The sequence below is a fragment of the Euprymna scolopes genome, chromosome 22 (assembly GCF_053919585.1).
Source record: "Euprymna scolopes isolate OS-2025 chromosome 22, ASM5391958v1, whole genome shotgun sequence".
In the NCBI taxonomy this organism is placed as follows: Eukaryota; Metazoa; Mollusca; class Cephalopoda; order Sepiida; family Sepiolidae; genus Euprymna; species Euprymna scolopes.
The window spans coordinates 91383271-91409091 of NC_136503.1; the positions used below are offsets into that span (position 1 = coordinate 91383271).

At 40.9% G+C, this 25821-nt stretch overlaps 1 protein-coding gene across 1 annotated transcript in view; it reads right to left on the reverse strand.

The window, feature by feature from the left end:
* Positions 1-25821, reverse strand: part of LOC145243541 (polyribonucleotide nucleotidyltransferase 1, mitochondrial-like) — a 1193685-nt gene that overhangs the window by 346857 nt on the left and 821007 nt on the right. The window contains exon 20 of the mRNA XM_080106520.1: positions 2927-2990. Coding sequence (XP_079962646.1) covers positions 2927-2990 — 64 coding nt within the window. The remainder of the gene's footprint in view (positions 1-2926; positions 2991-25821) is intronic.

Here is a 25821-nt window from a genome sequence, read left to right on the forward strand (position 1 = left end):
GTATTTCCCTTCCAGCCTTCCAAATCAGACACTTCAGAATCCGAGAACCTCAATAGCATAGTTGAATCTACTGCTCTAATATCAACATTTGGGTACAATGACAACGTAGCAATCACATCACCAGGCACCATCAAGGCAGCAGGATGTCATGACCCACAGTACCAAAAGTTGATAAGTACGGTACAGCAAGGTTTTCCTGAAACACGAACTCTCACTTCACCTGAAGTCCATTAGTACTGGGAAGTACGGCACCAACTCAGCACCCATAATGACCTGGTGCTCTTAGACAGAAGAATAGTCGTTCCAAAAGGTCAACAAGAAAATATACTGCGCTGCCTGCATTCAACACATCAGGGCATAACTGGAATGAAAGCCCGAACAAACGAATCCATATATTGGCCTGGAATGAATGCCTCCATCCGCAATACCAGGGAGAACTGCATGACTTGTACAAGGATCGCACTGAGCCAGCCCCGGGAACCAATTACATTGACACAGTCCCCAGAGTGGCCATTCCAGCAGATTGTCATGGATCTGTTCAACGTTGGTATCCACAGATACCTTGCTTGCGCTGACAGATTAACTGGCTGGCTCATCTTGTACCACCTAAGCCAAGGGCAGGCAACCACCTTTCGACTCATCTCAATGTGTTGGGAGATATTTCAAGCATATGGTTCCCCAGAAGAACTCAGCAGTGATGGTGGCCCGCCATTCACATCCCTCCCATTCAAGCAGTTTCTAGAGAAATGGTCTGTAAAGCACAGGTTATCATCTGTGGCCTATCCACAATCCAATGGTTGAGCGGAGCTAGCTGTCAAAACAGCCAAGAGAGTTGTGGATGGCAACACAGGACCACAAGGGTCCTTAGATAACGACAAGGCTGCCAGGGCCATCCTACAATACAGAAATACCCCTATACAGGGTATCGGCCTATCCCCAGCACAGCTTCTGCTCCACAGGCGACTTCGAGACTACCTCCCCTCTCACCCCACCCTTTACAAGCCACATCTGGAATGGATCGCCGCAGCTCGAAAGCGCGAGATAACCCTGTCTCGGCGCAACACACGGCTCATAGAGATGTATAACTGTACGGCCCATTCTCTCCGCCCACTACAAAGTGGGGACTTGGTCGTACTACAAAGAAACAACCGTCTCTGGGACATCACTGGTTGGGTGATTAAAGCCTTCCCCAATTGGCAGTACCGTATCAGAGTTGATGGCTCTGGTAGAATCACCTTGCGGAATCGGCGGTTCCTCAGAAAACTTGAGACTCCCACATCTCCAAAGCCCATCCCAAGCGTGCTACCGGGGGCGCCACCTAACATACCTTAAGTGACAGAGACAAACAGCCTTGTCGTACCAGACCCTCAATTTGACCTTCGGACACAGCAACCCGGCGGGAACATCACTCCAGAAGAAGTACCTGAACCTCCTAGACCAATGCCAGCCAAGCCGATGCGGGCACTTGCAAGGCTATTCCCACATAATCAACCTGGCTGTGAGGAAATCATTCCTCCTTGGAGGCCGTTACCCCCACGTGATGGGGGAGGGGAGATGTAGAATCAAGAATGCGCTTACCTTCCCTCTCCACCATTATGGACCATTTAACTAATTTCAACATATTTATTCAGTAGCAATTAGTGGTATGCTAATTGCCATTGGACCAGCCTACAATTAGTCAGGGATAGTGGATTGTTCTATTTTGAGGCGCCTGATTGGCTAAACATGCCAGGAGGGGCAGGTGCCACTCTACAAATGCCAGCTGCTCTGGCATTCAGGGGTTTTTACTGTTCTAGACTTCTGCCAGGAACTACACTCTGTCAATTATCACATCCATTCAGCACAACATCTTCATTGGATTAGCTGGCTCACCCTAGCAATATTTTACAGAACCGAGCAATAGATAGATAAATAGACAGACAGATTTATATATATTAATCCAGCTGCACATTATCATCAGGTTTTGCACAAATATCTCATTCTCTTTTTTGCTCTCTCTAGACATCACAGTCATTGCATTTAGATCTTTTGTGATGCCTCCTGTATTGGTCAATAATCATTCACATAAGACAGCAATGTTCCTCCCTTCATGTCTGACCTGCAAGTCTAGTACAATATTCTCTAATGTTTAAAGTTTTAATTTTCATAAATCTGTCATGTTCAGGCCCTGTCTGCATTTTCCAAGAAATGTTCAGAATGGCTTGTATCATGCGGGTGTTGTCAACCTTAGCTTCAAGTTTTTTGGTAAATGTTCAAGATTGAAAGCTATAGGTGAGAACAGATTAAATGGCTGTAATAAATCTCATTAGACAGGGTAGATTTCCAAAAGCATATGCTTTTCATGAAAGCTGTACACATAAAGTTGACATAAAATTTTAATGTAAAAAAAATATATATTAGTAACATATTGAATTTTTTCAATGAAAATGGAAACTATTGAACATTGAGAAAATAAATTTCAGTCATTAAAGTATTAAAATGAAGAAATTTATTGTGTTTTTTTTTAGTCTCTGTTCATATCCGGTCGATCGAAACAAGAATTGACTTCTAAAAACTAAAACAAAATAACACAACTTTTTTAAATTCATTTTTAATTAAATAAGAAGTAGCAGTTTCCCCTAAATACCAATCCTTCTTCATCAAGGGTGTGGCAACATGATATAGTGAAGACGAGTCAACATCAGGATTTGTCTTTGTGTGTGCAAAGGAATGTTAATCCATCGAGTGCAAATTCTTTTGTTTGTAGAAAACTATTTGGTTTTGCTGATCTCCGTGTTAAAAAACTACAATCTTGCAACATCACTAACAACAGCTAAATGAACAAATGGTTGAATGAAAATTAAAAATCCAGGTTGAGTGAGATCAATTGTTTATTTTTGTATTTTCTGAAAATAAATTATAAAAACCTCAAAGCCAAGTAACTCACCAAAAGCCTGCATAATTGTTTCATTAACAATTTTTAAAGGTAAACCAGGTATTTTGACATCAAGCTGAAATAAATAAAAAAAAGTTAATATTAATGTAGAAATGATCTAACCCTGAATTTCTAAACCGTTTTACTCTTGCATAAACCTTAAAATAAATTATATGTCTCAAGGAAGACGTATGCAAACATTGAAGTTTTAAATCTGAATTTTTTTAAATATAAAGTAGACAATCTGATGACTTTAGAGCAAGATTAAATCTGGACAGTATGCAGAACAAGAGACTTGAATATTATGACCAGAGTGAAAGAATGGATGAGAATTGATGCAGAATTGTTGAAGTAAGAGTGTCAGTTGATAGAGATAGGTCAAGAAAATAGGAGACTAAGTGATAATGGTTATTCAATCTAATGTGACAATTAAATTGTGCATTATCTTGCTAGATTTTCAGAGTAACATCCAGATAACAATGCATTCGACATACCGATACTTGCTTTAGAAAAAGCCTATATTTTTTCGGTTCTAACTATATTATAGGCATGAATGTTTTGCATCAGTTTTTTTTTTTTCTGAAGAAAAGTTCTAGAGGCAATATTTTTCCTTCTATTATTTTAATACATATCAAGGCCCAAAGGCCACTCGAGGACAGGGGTCAATGGGATTATAGCATAGTAATCGTAAGTAGTGGAAATGTGTTAAATTAGATTACTTAGGACGACAGTTCATCAAGAACTTGTTTACACTGGACTTGAAGACAATCAAATTGTAATCAGTTGGAAATCAGGCAAATGGAAGAAAGTTCCACAGGCGTGCAGTTCTAAGAAAGAAACTTTGTTCATGGAATCTACGTTTTGATAAATAAAGAGTGGGGGAAATATCGATTTTCAGCTAGATGAGTGTTTTTTTTGTGAAAGTTTGGCCAGGTGGGACCATAGATTGAAACTCAGACGAGTACTTGCCATGAAAATAACAATAAAGCAGAGACAGGCTCACAGTGTCTCTTCTGTGGGAAAGAGGTTGCAAGGAAGAGGAAAGGGCATCCTCCATTAGGCTATGAAGTTTATTTTCAACTCTGTCAAGACAGGATAAGCTGCTACTAGCAGCTCCTGCCCAGATGTGGCAGCAGTACTCAATCATTGGATGTACCTGGGTTTTATATAGGTAGAGAATTGCATCAGGAGTGAGATATCTACTGGAGCGGTAGAAGGATCCTACCATTTTTCTAGCAATCTTGGCAACAGATTTGATGTATGTGTTCCATTTCAGATCAGGAGTAAAGGCCAAGCCTAGAAGCTTGTCAAAATGTGGAGCTTCCCCAAGACGAGAGCCATTCATTTCAATGCCAGATGGGGATCAGAGCGGTAATGTAAAGATTGGAGCTTGGCTTTAGATGCATTAAAAGTAACCAGCCACCGCTTTCCCCACTGTATCACGTGCTCAAGATCAGAGGTGAGAGAGTCAGAGAGAACTTGCCATTTACAGTCTTTGATGTGTTGCCATGTCTTGTCAGCATAAATGTCGAGGAATGATCTTGGGATGTTATTTGGAAGTTCATTGATGTAGATCAGGAAGAGAGTTGGGCCCAGGATGGACCCCTGAGGGACTCCAGCATTAATACTGTGAGTTCTAGATTTCTGCCCATCAACCACTACTCTTATGAACCTATCTGACAGAAATGATTTAATAATTGAGAAAACATTTCCAGCTATAGCATAGTTGGATATCTTATGAAGTAGACCTTTATGCCACATCCTATCAAAGGACTTTGATATATCAAGAGCAATTGCCCTAGAAAGGAAGCCTCCATCAAGAGATTCACTAATTCTATGAGATATAACCATTAGCACATTTGCAATAGATTTAGCAGAACAGAAACCATATTGTATGTCACTAAGGTTATTTTTGCCAAGGTGGTTGAGTACTTCTCTATTTATTCCAGCAACTCATGACACACAGGAGACTAATTGATCTATACTGAGTCGAAGATGACCGATCACCAGAATTTTTAAATACAGACTAGACTGATGAGGTTTTCCAGGGTGTTGGGAAGCAATTCTCTTTAAGACAATGCTTTTGACAGTCTTCATCACATAGGGTAGAATTATCTGCAAAGTTCTTGGCAAAGAGTCTGGCTTTGTCTGATGCTGATGAGATTACCTCAGGTGCATTGATGATGGTTGGGATAGAACACACACTTCTGTTCAGGACCCTCTTTGCTATTTGCCAAAACTGGTGGAAACTAAGCCGCTGCTCAGCTACTTTCGACTTGACAGACGGAGCATACAACTCTCTTGTGTTCTTTATTATTCTTTTACAGTGGTTGCAGGCAGTCCTGAAAGTGGCTTCAGTCTCAGTACATCAATTACGTTGGAAGCAATGAAAAAAGTGATTTCTGTGTGCAATGGCAGCAGCACATTCTGGAAAGAACCACAGCTGGCTATTAGGTTTTTGCTGAAATATTTTGGAGGGTATGAAGAATTAAAAACAACTGGAGGAATGGGCATAAGAATTGTAATTGTTTATAAAAGAGGATGGCTCAATGAGTATTTATTTACATTAGACTTGAAGACAACCATGTTATAGTCGGCTGGGAAGCAGCTTTGTGGTATTTTGTTCCACAGATGGGATGTTCTAAGCAAGAAATTTTATTCATGGAAGTTCTGCTTGGTCTTTGTTACAATGAGGGAGAAAGGAAAGTTTTTGTGGTGGTTGTAAATAAGTGACTTCTTGCTATGAATGTTTTACAGTGAGAATGAGGGATTGAAGCTCAGTTGAGCATCTACTATTATCATAATGATACAGTGAAGAGAAATTAGCAACATTTCTTTCATGTTAAAGAGGCTGCAGAGAAGAGAAGAGATCACCCCCCTCACTAGATTGTGAAATCGGTTTTATACTCTGTCAATACTCGAAAGATAGAGAGTTAAAAAGATCTTGGTCATCAGTGCTCTTCGAAGCTGTTGTCATGGATAGTTGTGTTATCCACATATCAATGAATGATTTCAGGATACGACTTGGAAGATAATTTATAAAGATTAGGAAGAAGATATGGCCGAGAATTGATCATTGCGGTACATCAACACTGATATTATAAGCTACAAACTTCTTCCCATCAAGAATCCCTTTCATAGACTTATTCGGAAATAACAGATTTTAAGGACGTTTCCAGAGATTCGACAGCTAGCATGTTTGTGAAGCAAACCTTTGTCATCATCATCATGACGGGCTCCTTGCCCGGACCAATGTGACTCTTCCTGTCTTCCATCAGCTACCTCAGATCTTCAGGTTCACAGTTGGCGTTGTGTGCTATTTGCTGGATGTAGGTGGATCTAAGTTGTCCTTTGCTTGTGTGTCCATGTCGTGGAGCAATACATCACTCACCAATTCATGCTTGCTCCTCAGAAAATGACTAGCAAATTGTAAGCGTCTTTCTCTGATGGTATGGCAGGTAGGTTGCCATAAAGTTGCTGCTTCGTGGGATGATTTTGCCAAGATATATTTAATACTGTTCATAGCATACGGGTGTATGTGCCATCTAGTTTTCTTTCCAATCTTTTGATGAGTGTCCATGTTGTAGCACCGTAAGGACAAGGACAGACTCTACCACTGCCCTGAAGAACTGCCTTTTCAGTTTGTTAGTTAGTCCCAAAGTCCATACTGAACACAGCTCATCCAATGCGGCCCATGCTTTTGAGATGCGAATTTCGATATTTCTCTCTGTGGAAACTATGTTGCTGCCTAGATACGTAAACTCAGCGACTTCTTTCAGTGTTGATCCAACCAAAGCCCTGGTCTCTCCTTTCACATTGAAAGTCATAAACTTTGTCTTATCTGCATTAATGTGGAGACCAATGTCATTTGCAGACTTTTCTAGCTTGCGTAACAGTGTTTGCGCATCAGCAGTGATGTTCACGAACAAAGCAATATCGTCTGTGTTATCTGCATCAGTTATGTATGCTGATTGATGACGTCTGTTTCTAGATTCATTTAGGGTGAAGCCTAGCGTGTTGTGTATATCAACAGAGGTACGAAGTACAAAGTCAAGACAGACAATGAAAAGAAAAGGGGCAAGAGTATCTCCTTGTAGAACCCCGGTGCGGATGTCAAAAAATTCAGTGTCCCTATCTGGTGACCTGACCATTGCTCGAATGTGTTAGCATCATGATAGCATTAATGACCTCATTTGGAATGCCATATGCTTTTAATATGTTGGCCATTTTTCCTCTATGTATGGAGTCGAATGCTTTGGAGAAATTTACAAAGATCATGACTGCCTCAATGTTTTTGGCTTTTACTCCTTCAATAAGTCTCTTAACAGTAAGTATTTGACTAGTAGTAGAGCGATTCTTTCTAAATCCATTTTGGTACTTCCTGAGCACTTCTTCGATCTTTGGTTGGATACGGTTGAGAAGCATGACATTGTAGATTTTTGCTGCAATTGGAGTGAGTGTTATTCCTCTGTAGTTGCTTGGTATGCTTAGGTCACCCTTCTTGGGGAAGGGAAGTATGCATCCTTCCCTCCATATATTAATAATTTTTTGATTATATACAGAATTGCATGAATTAAGAAGGATGTCATTGAAACCACCTGTCTTCCATACTTCAGGAGGTATGTTATCTAAACCTGCAGCTTTACGATGTTGGGTCTTCTTTAGTACAGTTAGAAGTTCCTCCATTGTAAAATTACGCTTCTCAGTATCGAGTTCCTGTACAACAATTGGCTGAATTAGTTGGTTTGTCACTTCTGGTTTGTTTCCGAGTAGCTTTTCAAAATGTGCTTTCCATTTCGAACATGTATTTTCTGGAGTGCTTGCCTTTAACTTAGCTTTGGCAGGTCGTTTGCGCCCAGATATCTCATTTACTACTTGCCAAGCCAGATAGGATTGTTTATTATCTGCTGCATTCTGGATTTGATCTATTTGTTCTTGAACATACTTCTGTTGTTCTGATAGGTACATCATACTAAGCTCTTGAAGCGTCTGCTTCCTTAATTTTGTATTCTGTCGAGTGGGGTATTTATGTTGCTTTCTGATTCAGAAGAGCATACTGATCCTGGTGATAAAAAAGTATTGAATCTCCGCAAATGTCAACCTTATGTCATAGCTCGTGCGGAAGTTACAACAGTATAGGATTGCCTCAACAGGCTATACCGTCGGATGAAAGAAACACTCACTTCAGACCTTAATTGTGGCAGAATGAGGATATAGTCTACGGTAATCATGTAGGACCACTCATGACGGAAGACTGATGTAGAACCTGAACTGGCTACTGGGCCGTGGTAATGTCATGGGGAGCAGCATGACAGTTACACGCCTTGGCGGAAGAACTAAAGAATCAGTCAATGTCAGGGCACAAAAGACGCTGAGCGGAAGAATCATTAAGAGATCAACGGTCAGGTTCAACTAGTCTAATTGAGAAATTACTGTGATTCGCCTGTAGACGTAGCTTACACAGGTGATATTATCCGAGCCATTGAAAGATTCAATATGAATCTAAATCAAACCAGAATTCCATACCGCATCGACCGCCACACGGGTAATCAAGGGTCGCTATTTGGTGTGCCAGCACTGACCACAGCTATCGACAAGTTTGGTTGATTGGTTGGTTGTTTTTGTTTTACGGTATATCAACCATTTTGGGTTATTTAATGCCAAATCCAGTGATTTTGAAGAACAATTTTTTTAATAGAATATATTTGTTTTTTAAGTCGGTTTCTATTTAACCCATAGTTGGGACCCTAACAGGTTGTGAGACTAACCGTAGCCCTCGGCGCAAGAGGGTCCGTGTGTGCCTGGCGTGTGGGGTGGTGGCTGATCCTGTGGTCGGGGCAGCGGAAAAAAGAGTTTCAAGATGGCGCCTGCCTGCTTTTATTAGAGACGGAATCTCGCAGGATCGCGCGAGATCTCGCGGGGATGCAAATTAGCTAGGCCATCTTGAGGAATAAAAATCGGTCCATTGGAGGTGCGAAGCAGTCGGGTTCTGACGTTCGTGGCGATTAGTACAGTGACCGTTGGGTTCCGTTTCTATTCGTGCAGTCAGCTGAGCTTTGTTAGTTACCTTCGCGCCGTGGCTGTCATTGTTTGTTGGTTTGCTGTGTGTTGCTGTGGTTCTTCAGTGAAACGCTTCGTCGCCCACGACAAGACCCCCCGTCTCCTACACAAGATACTCTTACAAGCTATTTCGGCCCCCCCACTCTGAACTTGGTTTTCTTTTCTTCAATGGCGGATAGGTTCGATCTAAAGTTGATACCGGAATTCGACGGATCCGACCCGGTACTCAGCTGGGTTGAGAAGGTCGAGTTACATTGTCAGTTGTCCGGCGTGAAAAATGTCGAGCGCGTGATTCCTCTGCGGCTGACCGGCGGGGCCTTCGCTGTATATCAGCAACTCAGCGCTGAGGAGAAGTGTGACTACTTGAGTATCAAGGCGGCGTTGTACAGGGCGTTCGCCACTGACCCCGCCACTGCATGGGAGCAGTTTGAGACGAGGTCTATACGCTTGGGCGAAACTGTGGACGTGTATCTCGCCGAACTTAAGAAGCTGACGGTGTTGTTCGGCGGTCTTCCCGAGAGGGCCCTAGCCTACAAATTTCTGTCAGGACTCCCCGCTGGAGCAAAGCAGCTCCTGCGAGCAACCTCTACCATGTCCTCACTACCGCTGAGTGACCTAGTGGACAGAGCCAGGACAATAATGAAGGATGACTCGACGGTGCAGGAACCGGTAGTCGCCGTCGCACAGGCCCCACCAAGTGGCGAAGGACCGTCTTAGGGACCCAGCCCGCAAGGTGATGTCATCTGCTACAGATGCAACGGGCGGGGCCACATGGCAAGAAATTGTAGAAGGCGGTCGACGGCTGTTCGCTGCTACCGCTGTAACAAGACTGGGCACATGGCCCGAGACTATGCGGGAAACGGGGACAAGGTGCCAGTGCCGACCTCTTCCCCGAACAGAAAATAAACAAGGCGCTCCCTGTCATTCAGGTCCGAGTTAATGACACGTGATGTTCAGCCCTCCTTGATTCCGGTTGCTCCCGCACCATAGTGTGTGCGGACTTCTGTCGGGCGTGGAAAAAGAAGAACGTCAGGATAACTACCATTACTGGAAAAATACGAATGTGTTGCGGCGTGAGTGTGGTACACATTCGCACAAGAACTGGGAACTCGGCCAACGTCGAAGCGCTGGTGACACGCGAAAAGCCGCTGAATTTCGACCTGTTGCTAGGCTACGATGCCATCAAAGCCCTGGGCGGCGTGCGCATAACGCGCGCTGGTGTTGTAGAGTTTCAGGATAGGCCCCCGGTGTGCGCAACACTAAGAGTCGACCAGCCGGACTTCAGTGCGGAATTCGACGACCAACAGAAGGCGTGGACCGCCACTTGGAGGTGATCAGAAGACAAGGAACCGGCCAAACTACAAAACAAAGTGGCAGAGTACCGTATGCCCGACCAGATAATGCCTGCATACGAAAGCGAGCTCCGTGAATGGATTAAGAACGGTTGGCTGATTCCATACCCCTATGACAAACTTGGACCCCCCAAGGGCCTGATACCGCTGATGGCAGTTGCCCAACCTAACAAGTCAAAGGTGAGGCCGGTAATGGACTACCGTGAGTTGAATGCGCACGTTGATGCGTTCACAGCGGACGCCGACGTCTGTGCCAGCAAGCTGCGAGAGTGGCGCCGGCAGGGGTCCAATGAGCCCCATGGACCTGATGACTCAACTGCGAGCTCTAATGCTGATGCTGATGTTTCCGATGCCACTTCTGAGAGCTCCGAGGAGGAAGTCCCTCCGCAGGAGTGCTCGAATCAAACGGCCACGTCCGCCGTGTCACGTATGTGATCTGGAGACCAGGGGGGAGTGTGAGACTAACCGTAGCCCTCGGCGCAAGAGGGTCCGTGTGTGCCTGGCGTGTGGGGTGGTGGCTGATCCTGTGGTCGGGGCAGCGGAAAAAAGAGTTTCAAGATGGCGCCTGCCTGCTTTTATTAGAGACGGAATCTCGCAGGATCGCGCGAGATCTCGCGGGGATGCAAATTAGCTAGGCCATCTTGAGGAATAAAAATCGGTCCATTGGAGGTGCGAAGCAGTTGGGTTCTGACGTTCGTGGCGATTAGTACAGTGACCGTTGGGTTCCGTTTCTATTCGTGCAGTCAGCTGAGCTTTGTTAGTTACCTTCGCAGCCGTGGCTGTCATTGTTTGTTGGTTTGCTGTGTGTTGCTGTGTTCTTCAGTGAAACGCTTCGTCGCCCACGACGAGACCCCCCCGTCTCCTACACAAGATACTCTTACACAGGTACTACCACTCCGGATCAGAGTGGACCTGGGTGCAATGGCAATTAAAGGGTGGCTTCACACTCTCCAAAGCCCACAAGCTGGGGCCTCACCATTGGATATAGTTTAAGGTCATATCCAGGACTTATCGACAAGTTTACTACAGCAACAAAACCTAGGCTAGCAAAATGTAGACATACCATCAAAATATCCACCTTTAATGTACGGACACTTAAAACCCACATCTCAAATATCAGAACTTGTTGCTTCATCCAAAGAACACGATATCGATATTGTGTGTATTCAAGAGCACCGTCTCTTCCACAACGACATGGGCATAAAGTACCATGAAATTAGCTGGACACTAGTATTAGCGTCAGCATGGAAAAATTCGACAAATAGTACCATTGGAGTAGTAGGACTTCTGCTTAGCCTTCGAGCATTGAAATCATTGAACAGTGCTGAGAAGATAATGCAAATGATAATTCTTGCTACCTTCAGTGGTAATCCTGCTACTACTGTTATTTGTTGCTACAGCCCTACCAACGTCAGTGACAAGCAAGAGATCCTGAATTTCTACGATGAATTCTCAGCAATAGTGCGCTCAATCCCCAAATATAATTTATTGGTTATCGGAGGTGACATGAATGCACATATAGGATGGGAAGGCAACAAGCATAAGTTCTCTTTCCATGATGGAACAAACCAAAACCTTGAAAAAAACCTACAATGCATGAATACCCGTTTTCAAAAAAGATCCGGTAAGCTCCGGACCCATCAATTTCCAAATGGAGACAAGGCACAACTGGACTATCTTTTTATGAATAAGAAGTGGATCAATAGCTGTCATAACTGTGAAGCTTATAGCAGTTTCTATGGTGTGTCTACTGATCATAGGATTGTAACCTCTAAGTTGAACTTAAGCTTACGAGCGAACAAAACTAAAAAAAAAATCATCTAAACAGCCCTACAACTGGTCAACTTTGTCACATGACAATCAGATCAAACAGAAATTCATATTCGAACTGTAAAACAGATTTGATGCTTTACAAACACAAGAGCAGGAACCAACTGCTAATATCACCTATGAAAACTTTGTTAGATCGCACCAAGAAGCAGCAAAGACGTGTATACCTCTGAAGCCCAAGGTAAAGCAAAAAGTACCATGGGAAAATGATAAAATAATATTAAAACGAGAAAAGTTAAAAAAACAAACCTTTGTATCAAACCCTATTGAAAGCCTTTTATTGAAAGCCTTTCAAGAGAAAGTAAGACCCCCAATAGATTTACTGAACATGTATGTTAGCTGTAGACTTTGCAGGACAAAATCCATATTTCTTGTTGCTAAGTAGAATTTTTCTTTGTAGCTGGTTGAGAACTTCTTACCACTGTTTTATGTCATACTGAATGGAATGGGTTACGGAGTTGGCCAAGTCACTGCATATGATCTATATATATAAAAGTCAAAAGAGGCATGTGTGTTTCTGTATGTCCAGCAAAGGCTTTTTTCGCGGGGGTTCTCGGAGGGGGGGGGGATACAGAACTTTTTATATCCTCCCTAGATTATAATATCTAGGATTTGCGAAGGGACAGAATTTCTGATTTATTTTATATATTTATTTATAAAATTCACGCTATTCTATCCTCTTGCGTGTTTGTGTTTTCTGTATGAAAGCGAAACTAATCAAAAGCGAAGGAAGCTTCCCGGCTTTTCTGCCAGGAACGTCCAGAAAGCAATTAGCTTTGACCAATATGGAGGAACCCCCTCAGACAATTGCTATTCATTTGGACACTCCCATTTTGTGGGGAGCTGGTTTTCCCCAACATCATGGGGAAACAAATAAATGAAACTGCGGGAAGCTGAACTGGCTTTCAGCCAACCTTCATTTCTGCATCTGCGTGAACTCATTCATTTGGCAAGTCAACTTTTTGAATGACATCGCTAAATTTGAACAGTTTTCACTTCCTATGTCTTCATAGCGCAGCGGTAAGATGTCACGTTTTCTTTCACTTTCTTTCCCGCCCTCGCATCATGGCATCACGGGTTCGAGCCCCTGACTACTAACACATTTTTCTTTTACACTTTCCAAACACTTGGGTAACGCCGGGTACCCCCGCTGGTCTATCGATATATAAAAGGCAAAAGAAGGTTACTATGTTTTTTACAACTTTTTATTCCTTGGATTATCTACGATTTGCAAATGGACATCATGTCTACATTTGTTTTGATTGACTTCTACAAAATTCAGGCTATTCCATCCTCTCGAGTGTTTGTTAGTCTTTTTTCGTATAAATAAACCAAAACTCACCAATGCAAAACTGTCAGCGGCCTTTAGTGCTGGGATGTCTTGAAAGCAATTAGCTTAGATCAATATGGGGAAAACCCTTCAACTGCTATTCATTTGAGTGTTCCCCCTTTTTCGGGGGAGGTTGATTTCCCCAACATCGTGGGGAAACCAAGTAAATAAAACAAATAAATGAAACTGTGGGAAGCTGAACTGGTCTTCAGCCAACCTTCATCTCTGCACCAGCGTGAACTCATTCACTTAGCAAGTCAAGTTTTTGATTGACATTGCTAAATTTGAACGCTTTTCACTTCCTATGGCCTCGTAGCCAGGGTTGCAGAGTCGGAGTCGGAAGGAGTCAGAGGTTTTAGTTGGAGTCGGAGTCAGATTTCTAAAAGTACTAGGAGTCAAAGTCGAAATTTTTTAGCCAACTCCGAATCCTTAAGTCCAATCAATTTATTTTTTACATGGTTTTACCAGTTTTTTCTTTTTGTTTTATTACATTTTTATCTCAAACACTGGGCTACTATCAGAGACCTAAGTAGCAGGGGTACTATGTAGAGAGTTTAGTAGTAAGATGTCTGTTCACATTACACTTGAACTTCTGCATGTCAGTACAGTTGGGAAAGCAGGAACCCAGAAGAGAATTCCAAAGTCAGTCTAGCAGTTCTGGGGAAGAAACAATTAGAGTAGAAGGCTTTCTTACATTCAAGGATCTCTACTGTGTAAGGGTGGGACTTGGCTGCTTGTTGGGTTTGTCGAGGGTATGTTTGTCGAGAGGGTAGATGTGCTTGTAGTTTGTCAGAGTGTCAACCATTAAAATACTTGCAAAACTTACATTTCATCGATGAGATAGACGCTGAAACTTAGATAATAGTTCAGGACCTATCAGGATGGCAACTCTCTTTTTAACCTTGCCTAGGAGTGAGAGACTAGTAGCAGATGCACCAACCCAAATGTGACAATATTTACTCCATACATGGGCAAATAGTGGCCTTATAGAGGTATAGGATACTTTCAAGCGTAAGTAACTTTCTAGCACGGTAGAGAGAGCCCACCTTCTTTACAGTAGCTTTGGCAATGATCTCAATGTATTTATTCCAACTCATGTTCCCTGTGAATGTTAAGCAGAGGAGTTTGAATGAAGTGCTTTCAGGTAATCTATCTTTAGCCATAGCTATTGGTGGTTGGTAAGGTTTCATGCAATTATTAAAGGAAACAAGCTTTGTCTTAGCAGCGTTGAACGTTACTATCAATTTTTGACCCCATTCCACTACAGACTGAAGATCTTCTTCTAGGGTTTTTGCCATTACCTTAGATATGTGCTCATTAGTTTTCCTCTACGTGCCTGCTATAGAGCATGATGTTGCCGGTAAATATACCCATCTCAGAGACAATTTTATCAGGTAAATCATTTATGAATATCAGAAATAATAAAGGACCAAGGATCGATCCCTGAGGTACACCCGTATTTATATCATGCTGTTTGGACGTACGCCCATCGAGGACAACCTGGATTTTTCTCTCATTTAAGAAGGATTTAATTATGTTCAATATTTGTCCAGTAATGCCATAGGCTTTTATTTTCATGAGAAGACTATCATGCTATACCCTGTCAAAAGCCTTAGATATACCTAGGCTACTGCCCTCCTTTCCTCTACTTATTCAGTGCTTGGTATATACGTTCAGAGATTACAGTTGAATATCTGCAGTAGAATGAGCTTGTCTAAATCCATATTGAGTGTCAGACAGAAGTTTAGCAGCTGTAGATCTTGATTAATTAAGAATTCAAATATTTTGGCAAAAGGAGGGAAGAGGCTAATTGGGTGAGAATTTAATGGGTCAGTTCTTTCGCCAGAGTTTTTGTAAACTGGTACCACAGAAGCAGTTTTCCAGTAATCAGGAAAACAAGATTTGTTAAGGCAGTTGTTAAAAAGTTCAGAGAGAACTGGAGCAACCTCAGTGGAGCATTTTTTTTAATAGCACAGCCGGGATGAAATCAGGTCCACATGATTTTGAGGTGTCTAAGTTTTTTTTATGATATCTTGTACTTGAGCAGGGGTGATTTTCAGATCATCTTGTGTGGTTTCTGTCCACCAAGGAAAATCAGGGAAGGAATGGTTTGCTGGGTTCAAAATAGAGTTTGAGGTAAACTGACGAGCAGACATGTTAGCTTTCTCAGTTGCTGCGCAAACAACTTCATGATTGTTGGATAGTGCGGGAATTGTCGGTTGCCCATTATTTACTACTCTATCATAGATTTTCCAGAAATCACGGGTTCCTAATTTCGCACTTCAATGCGTTTTCTGGTGGTTTCAGTAGATTCACTTTTAACTGTCGCTACTTCTTACTTACAATTACTTCTCGCTTCTATAAACCTTTGTCTGTTTGTACAAGACTTATACTGGATAAATCTATGGTATGCATGTTGCCTCTGAGTGATGGCAGCTGCACAAGTAGAAGTAAACCATTGGGGAGAGTGGGGTTTGCTATAGAACTTCCGTGTAGAAACATGTGCTTCAATTGCTGCTTTGAAGCATTCAGTAGTCTCATTTACACACTGTTCTGCAGGAAGAGAAAAGATATTTCCCCATGGGGCGTCTCTGATGTGATCTCTAATGGCATCCCAGTCAGCCTTATTGTAGTACCTTGTCGTTTGGAGCAATGGCTCTTCCACTTAGGGTCGAGAGTTTAGAGTGATGTCTATCATTATCACAGCATAATCGACATTTTTGAGTGAGCAATGAGTATTTGTTAAACAATCCTCAGGAAGTGTTGTCAGAAATAGATCAAGAAGTGAGGCTTGCTTGTCCTGGTAATCTGGAAGACGGGTCGAGAATGTTACTGTCAAGGAATGGGATATAGCAAAGTTATGGATGATGCTATCAGCTGTGTCAATGTAGTTAGAGAAGCCAAACCAATTTCTGTAGTGGGCGTTAAAGTCACCAAATACATGTATTTGGGTGCTAGTGTCAAAGGAGAGTGCTACAACTATGCTGTCAGATTATAGTACAGAACTGGGTTAATGGAAAGCAATAAAGAATATACAGGTAGCTAACGCTATGTTGTCAAGTTAGTTTAAAGCATATGGAGGCCTGGTCACCTGATTCTAGTTTAGATTCTCAAGACATGGGGAGGGTGTTATGAATATAGACTCCAAGTCCGTGCACGTGTCTGTCAGAGTCCTTATGACAAAGTGGAAGATAACCAGACATGTTAAAGTGGTTAGATGGGATGGAGGAGTGCAAGTTATTTCACTTAGTGCTAAGATATCCAAGGAGTTTGCTTGGAGAAATGATTTGACATCATCTAAGTTAGCTCTAAGTTCATGGATATTTGTAAATGCAAGCCTAAAGAGAGGAGGCAAATTCTTTGCATGTGTGTCTGGTTTGAACATGTTTTTTGGGGGGGGATTTAGCCATCATTTCATTTTATTCTGTAGTTTCAGATCGAGGGTGAGGTGCTAGGCAAAACGGATGTGCATAGCAACCAACATGCAAGTAGACTATCAGTCAGCTCCTTATCTACAGGAATGTGGTCTTGGGAATGCCCACTAGAGATGAGTGCAGGGTCCTTTCCATGTGTGACATTGCACTACAAACATCCTGATATTATACAACTGATGATAGAGCAACCACTCTAAGCACTACCAAAGAGTTAGGTTAGCATATATGGTAAACAAACACCCCCAAGATGACCAGCTATATGGGGACAGGAATGAGGTAAATGTGGGGGATGGCATGCATTGCCCTAGTCAGGAAACAAGGCTAAGCACTAGATGTCTCTAATGAGTCCCTGCGGCTGCACCTCTGCTCCTGGCTAATAGGTAAAGAAGGAGTACGGAAGCCGGGCAATAGGCAGAGCCTATCTACTCCTTAAGCAGTTCAGGTTTGCAAACCGGTGATTTGATCAAGTCACCAGCTCTAGAGAGGTTGCCAAGGACTGAGGAGGCTTCCCTCCCCCATTTTGTGCCAAGACATATGAGATCAGTGGCACAGGTTTACAAATCGGAATTTTCCTTCTAGATGAATGGACCAGATCTATGGGTCCATCAGCACCAAAAAGGTTTTCCATGCGCCTGGTTTCAAAGCCAGATATTTCTATGCCCCGAAGTGATAGTTTGGATTAATAGAGATAGTATCAAAGAATTAGTATCTGGTTTGACGTTACACTTCTCAGAATAGGATTAAAATTGGAAGATGTGGTTATGTTTTGAAAGAAGGTATCTATGAGTATGGGGTGTAGATTTGAGGTTAATATCTACTAGGATTAAGAAAAGATCAAATATGGTTTGTGGATTAGTGATTAATTGGAAATTATAGTATAAGGATTAGGGTGTGTTTAAAATGTGCTTTAAGTGTTAGTTTTCATGTAACGATAATCACCAGTACTTTATCCCATTTAAGTAAAAGATATAGTTGTAAGTTAATATAGATTACTTATAATTTGGCCACAAACTTTGGCTAATAGTTATCTATTTCATAGATATTCTATAGAGTATAAATATAGGTTAAACTAATGCATGCCTTAGCAATAGAAATCTATAGATGTTTAGTATTTATCGATTTTTAAAGGGTCAGCTTATTAAAGTTTAGGACTGGAAGCTAACCTCCCCACTCCCAAGGTACATGCAAAGTATGTGCTTATATATCAACTTGGGGAGAAGAACAATAGCATTTTTGTTCAGTTGAGACAGGAGAGATGATATACTTACAATAATACAGCATTAATATACAATATAGATATACAGGGATTTGGGGAGGATTTTTAATGTTTATCATGCAAAACAGACAGGAAGGCGTCTTGGGGCAAAGCATTATCCATTTAAAGCAGATATTTAGAAATAACATTTGTGCCAGTTATTTTAGTAACACACATCAGTAACAATATACATGTGGCCAGTATAGGCTTTTTATATTTAAACATTACACTTAGTCATAGAATGATAAATTATGATTTCCAAAAAGAGGGAAGCAGTATAAGTAAATAAGAGCAAGAAAACAGGTTTGATGAATAAGCAAGAACTTAATTGCTTCCTAAGCATTGGTTTACACAATTTAGCTGTTTTTGTATGGTCTTGCTTTTATTTTTGGAGATATATTTTGTACTGTACTGTAATGCTTCTACTTCATCAAGATATTTCGGTCCATCGGATCACTGCAATTCCTGTCTAGACAGCTATTTTCATTTTGGTTGAGACGTCACACAGGATCAATGAAAATTCTGTCTTTGAGTAGAATCACTGTGGATTACATTGGATAACAACCGGATTGTAATTTGATAGTTATCCAGTTCCTGAATCTACTAGAATTTGGCAATTGGATTAGTCTAGGATTGAACCGGAATTACAATCTTATCCCCCCCCTCCCCAAAAAACGGGCATAAATCAATAAGAAGCAACCCATAGAACTATAGCCCTTTATAGCTTTTCCTTCCCTTTTTTTTTACATAGGAGTCACCACTTATTAAGACCCCGAGGCCACTCGAGGATAAGGGTTAAATAGCGTACAGAAGTCAATGGGACAATATCATAGTAATCGGTAGTAGTGGAAATTTGGTAAATTGGATTACTTAAAGGGATGGCTCAGCAAGAACTTGCTTACGTTGGACTTGAATATGACCAAATTGTAGTCAGCTAGAAAGCAAGCAAATGGAAGAGAGTTCCACAGGTGTGCAATTCTAAGAAGCTTTGTTCATGGAATCTATGTTTAGTTTTAGGCACAGGTAAAGAGTGGGGAAAATTATTGATAGTGTTTTCAGCTAGACGAGTGTTTTTCGAGAAAGTTTGGCAAGGGGAGACCATAGATTAGAGCCCAGATGAACATCTGTCATAACAATAATGTTAAAGCAGAGACAGGCTTGCAGTGTCTCTTCTGTGGGAAAAAGGTTGCAGGGAAGAGAAAAGGACATCCCCCACTAGCCTACAAAGCCTATTTTGAACTCTGTCAAGGTAGAATAAAGTCTTTCTAGCAGCTCCTGCCCAAATATAGCACCAGGCTCTTATATAGGTAGAGAATTGCATCAGTGACCTTGGCAATGGATTTGATGTACGTGTTCCATCTCCGATCAGGGTAATGGTCAAGCTCAAAAGCTTGTCAAAACATGGAGTCTTTCCAGGACAAGAGCCATTCATTTCAATTGATGCCAGATAAGGGATCAGAGTGTTGATGATGTAAAGATAGAGGCTTGGTTTTAGATGCATTAAAATTAACCAGCCACTTCTTTCCCCATTGCACAACATGCTCCAGATCAGAGGAGAGAGAATTATAGTTACCTTGAACATTTACGGCCTTTGATGTGTTGCTATAGATGGTAGTGTCATCATTGCAAATGTCTACGGATGATCTTAGGATGTGATTTGGAAGATTACTGATGTAGATCAGGAAGGATGGGGTTCTGAGGTACTCTGGAATTTATACTGTAAGCCCATCAACCACTACTCTTATGAACCTATCAGAGAGAAATGATTTAATAATTGAGAAAACTTTCCAGCTATACTGTAGTTGGAGATCTTGTGAAGTCGGCCTTTATGCCATACCCTATCAAAGGTCTTTGATATATTAAGAGTAATTGCCCTAGAAAGGAAGCCTCTGTCAAAAGATTCACTAATTCTATGATATATAATCGTTACCACATCTGCTGTAGACGTAGCAGAATGGAAACCATATTGCATGTTACTAAGAAGGTTATTTTTGCTGGGGTGGTTTACTACTCCATTTAACATGGATTCCAGCAACTTACTTAAATGCACAGGAGATTTATTGGTCTGTAGTGAGAGGAAGATGCCCGATCACCTGAATTCTTAAATACAGGGCATACTGATGAGGTTTTCCGGGGTGTTGGGAAGCAATTCTCCTTAGGACAACGCTTAAACAGCCTTGTAAGTAGGGGAACTTGTTCTGGTTGAAGCTTTTTCAGCACAATAATTGGAATGCCATCAAGGCCACTTGCTTTACTGGAATAAAGGTTTTTGATTAGCTTAGCAACATCACACACAAATATTTGTATGTCATATAGCGTGTTTTCTGATATAAGGGGAAATTTGGCAGCCTTGGTCACATAGGGTATAATTAGTTGTGAAGTTCTTGGCAAAGAGTTTGGCTTTGTCTGATGCTGACAAGATTACCTCAGATCCATTGATGATGGTTGGGATTGAACACATGCTTTTGTTCAGGATCCTGTTTGCTATTTGCCAAAATTGGTGGGAACCAAGACACTGCTCAACTACTTTAGACTTAACGAACTGAGCATACAACTCTCACACATTCTTTATTACTCTTTTACAGTGGTTGCTTGTAGTCCTGGAACTGGCTTCAGTGTCAGTACAGCTTTCTGTTTTCCTTTGATCCTCTTTCCATAAAGGCAATACTATCTTTTCTCTGTATAATATGTGTATTTACTCTCCTCTTCTGATGAGAAATGTTTGGCTTCAAAATACCATTTCCTATCCCAAAATATTGTAGTCCCTATAGAACTGATAGCATAATAAAATTTAATTGTAAATTTTTTATCCTTTTGTTTTCTTAACTTATTCTATAAAATTAGTTTGTATTTTTAAATGTATTTATAATGTATTTTTAACCACGTATACAAACTCCCATTCTTATCTGAATTGATTTTAACTGGCGAGTGTACTCCCCATGTTATACAATATGATAATCAAATTTTGTAAGGGGAACTTGTATTTTGTAAGGGAAAAAAAAGCTTTAAATCTAACTAAAATTTTAACCATCCCTTAATCTACCTTTAAAATAGATATTACTAAAAAAATTGATTTATTTCATTGTATTATTTTATTCCATTTCTATATTCCGTGCTAACTACACACTTGAAACTATTTTCTTAGATTTTTCTCGCATGTCATCTTGTTTGTAATATATTAGTAATAGTTAACAATATATGTATAGACACAATAAAAAAATTGGAAATATGCATCTCTTTTCTAGAATTCATCACCTTTGAGTTGATATGTTTTAAATTATTAATACAGAAATCGAAAATTATACCGTTTCAATTAAATAAAAGAAAGAAGTATTAAAATCAAAGCACACATTTGACTCTTAAGGCAGATACTCCCTCCCTCTTACTGTTCTCAAATAAATGCTAATCCTTGCACCTCAATTCATTCCACGTGGAGACACTGGTCTTTTAGCTAGACCAACATGGGTCGCTCAAAGAACACTAAGTGCATCTATCTAGCTGTGTGGTGTGTAACCTCTTTATGTAGATCTAGTCCCACCATTTCTTTTGTTTTCTTTGCTTTATATTATATTCCCTTACATATTCAAGTAATTATTATTAATATCCTATTCATTTATTGTAATGAAAAATAAAGACCTTTTAAGATATTAGAAAGGTTTTATTCAACATAAAATTCAGCAGGTACAACAACATGGTCGGTAACGAACGACTAAGCTGGGAAAAGGCGTCAATTTCGTTCTATTTATAAACATCTGGTGCGCATGCGCACTAGCGCTCTAAACTCACAACACTCTCCACCACATTTTATTTATATTTCGGGTTGCAGGTGATCTTCCTTCCCCTTTTTGTAGCTTCTGGAAGAAATTTGAAAACACCCTTCTTCGAGTCAGACTGTTGCTGCTGCTCTTCTATTTCTAAACACTTTGTTTTGTCGACTGAAGAGAAAGACTCTCCATTTGGTGAGGTATTATTCTTTGGGGTTTCCTGTTGATCAATCAACTCTGGTTCGCGGATGTTTGATGGAGTAGTAGAATCTGGTGATGTACCATGGTCAGGGGAGACAGGAGATTCCAAGTTTGTAGAGGAGGGGTCAGTGACAGGAGTGGGGGTTAGGACTTCTGTTGAGACTGTTGACTGACTGCCGTCAGGGAAACGAATTCTGGCAAAGTTGGGAGTTGCAGATATTATATCTACTGGTTCCACTAGGGGATCTGACTTGTGTTGGCAGACAAACTTCCTAAGGAGGGCCGGTCCTCCTTGCAGCCACTCGGGTAAGGTATATCCGGTGCTCGACCTTCTGGAAAAGTTAAACATTCTCTCATGTGGGGTTGAGTTAGTTGCTGTACAAAGTAGCGATCGAATAGAGTGCAAAGCTATGTCGAGAACTTCATGCCAGTGACGTTCGTCCAATTGCCTGGTTTTGAGTGCAAGTTTGATCGTTTTCCAGATTGTGCCATTTACTCTCTCGCATTGTCCATTGCTGATTGGATGGTATGGAGTTCAGTGGGTAATCACAACTCCATGTTGCCAGAGAAACTCTTTTAGTTCACATGAAATAAACTGACTTCCTCGATCACTATGGATGGAATCTGGGCAGCCAAAAAAGGTAAATAAATTCTGGAGACAATTTATAACAGTTTTTGTTGATATGTCCTGACATGGATAGATAAAAGGATAGCGTGAATATTCATCTACAATCACGAGTAGGTATTTGAGATTATTCGTAGATGGTTTCGGCCCCATGAAATCTATTGAAAGACGTTCAAAGGGGATCGGGAATGGATTAATCGACCTGATGGAGGTTTGAAGAACCTTGGTTTTAGTTCAGCACATATTTGACATTCAGCGCAGGTGCGCTTAGCATCTTCCATGGAGAATGGTAGATTCTTCTGCATCACAAAGTGATAGAGTCTCGCTACTCCAGGATGACAAAGTGCTGCGTGCAGGTCCTTTAGTGATAATGAGCGCGAAGCAGAGCATGATCAAGAAAGGGTATCTGCAGAGTTATTAAGAGAACCTGGTCTATATACTATCTCATAAGAATAGTTTGAAAGTTCAAGTCTCCACCGAAGAAGCTTATCGTTTTTAATACGATTTGGTGTCTGCATGTTGAACATAAATGATGGAGCCTGTTGGTCAGTAATAATGGTAAAGTGTCGACCGAGTAAAAGGTCACGCCATTTACGCACAGATTCTACAATGACTGCCGATTCACGTTCCACTGCTGAATGTCAACGCTCTGACTGCGTTAGGGTTCTGGAAAAATATGCTACTGGACGTCCATTCTGGGAAAGGCAGGCTGCTAATGCTGTCGCAGATGCATCAGTTTCTATCGTAAAAGGAACTTCATCCTCAATGGCTGCAACCGAAGCCTTGCAAATTTCATCTTTCATGGCTTGAAATTGATTTTTGAGTTTCTCAATGATAGGAAAGGACGTAATGTTTAATAAAGGTGAAATCCGATCTGAGAAATTCTCTATCCATGGTGAATAGTATGAGAAGAGACCTAGAGCCCGCCTGAGTGACTTACTGCAGTTCGGAATCGGTAATTCTTTTAGTGGTGTAAGTCTGTCTGGATCAGGACTGATTGTTCCATTTTCCAATAAGTGCCCTAGAAACTTTAGTTTGGTTATACCATATTCACATTTTACAGGGTTTAGTTGCAAGTTAAGACGGTTGATAACCTTTCTAAAAGCTTCCATATTTTTGTTTAATTCTTTATTAGTTTTTCCTCCGATGACAATGTCATCAATGTAGGCAAATGTACCTTGGAGTTCATGTTCTTGAATCAGGTTATGCATAATACGTTGAAACACAGCTACTGAGTTCGTTAGCCCAAAAGGTAACCTAGAAAACTCGTATAGTCCTCCGTCAGCTTCAAATGCTGTGTAAATTCTCTCGTCTCTACGTATAGGGCATTGATAATATGCAGACTTCAGGTCCAACTTATTGAAAATTTTGTACTGTGATAGTTGGCGTATGATATTCGAAATTTTGGGAAGCGGAAAAGCATCCAAAAGTGTAAACCGATTTATAGTTGCAGAATAGTCAACGACCATGCGACGCTTATGTCTTTCATTTCTAGTTACTAGTACTTGGGCTCTCCATGGGGAATTCGATTTGATTATGATACCTTCTTTTAATAATTTTTGTATCTCATTCCGGATAAATTCGCAGTCCGATGCTGAGTAGTTTCTGCTTTTTGTTGCGATGGGTTTACAATTCTTTGTTAAATTAGCAAAAAGAGATGGTGGCTCGATTTTCATCTGAGTGACGTTACAAATCTGTAAAGATGGTATCTTTCCGTTATAACGGAATTCCACCCGGTTATGCAATTGCATGAACTCTTGTCCTAGTATAATTGGAGCACACAAGTTGGGAAGGATAGATAGACGCATATTAGTGTAAATTTGTCCATGAACAGCGATGGATGCAACAGTGTCCTAAGGTTTTGCTCATGAGATTCGAGGAAGCCACGCTTACCGTATCATTAGAAGGTAATATACTAAGGCCGAGTGATCTCACGATGTCATTTATATAAAGTTATGAGTGCTTCCACTGTCTACCATAGCTTTTAAACAGGTACTATTAATTGTTGCATTTACTACAGAATATTGTGTGCATGGAGTGCATTGGGATGACGCAGTGAGGGCAATATATGCAGAACTAGTCCTGGTATTATAAGTTGTTTGTTTTATTTTAGATCGGCAGACTTTAGAGAAGTGGCCCCTCTTTCCGCATTTAAGGCAGTCAGCATTCCGAGCTGGGCAAATATTTTGAGAATGATTTTCTCGTCCACAGAATTGGCATCTGGCGAAGTGAGTCGCCTGATTATTTCTGGAAACAGGAGCACATTCATTAGTTAGTTCCAAACTAGAGTTATTTTCAGATTTATCTGCATGAATAGATGCCTTTGCTACAATTGATGTGTCATAAGCTGCTGCATTATGTTGGACCATTTCTAGACTTTGTGCAGTTGCTACAGCATGATCTAGGTTAATTTCAAAACTTTCAAGTAATCTCTGCCTAATAGTTGAGGAAGTGAGACCTGTGATAAATGCATCACGTATCGCTAGCTTCGCATGTTGAGAGGCAGTAACATCTTCAAATTTACAATCCTTAGAAAGATTCTTTAGTTTTAGGAGAAACTGATCAATAGATTCACCTTGATTTTGTTTCCTAGTGGTGAGAAGGTGACGAGCAAACACAGAATTTACCGGTTTTACATAGGTTGCTTGAAGGATGCTAATAGCCCTCTCGAATGTTGAACAGTGAGATATAAGAGAATAGACCTGCGGTGAGATGAAATTAATCAGAATACTTAACTTATTCGAAGGATTTTGAGGATGAGCGACTGAGAGAGTCGATGCAGTTGATGAGGGTACGATACCAATGATTCCATTCGTCAGCGGTTGTATCTGACGATCCTTCGAATTTACCAGGTCTCAGTATAGCATCCATTGTTGCTGTTAATTTTTAATTTTATGTTGAATAAATTGTAATGAAAAATAAAGACCTTTTAAGATATTAGAAAGGTTTTATTCAACATAAAATTCAGCAGGTACAACAACATGGTCGGTAACGAACGACTAAGCTGGGAAAAGGCGCCAATTTCGTTCTATTTGTAAACATCTGGTGCGCATGCG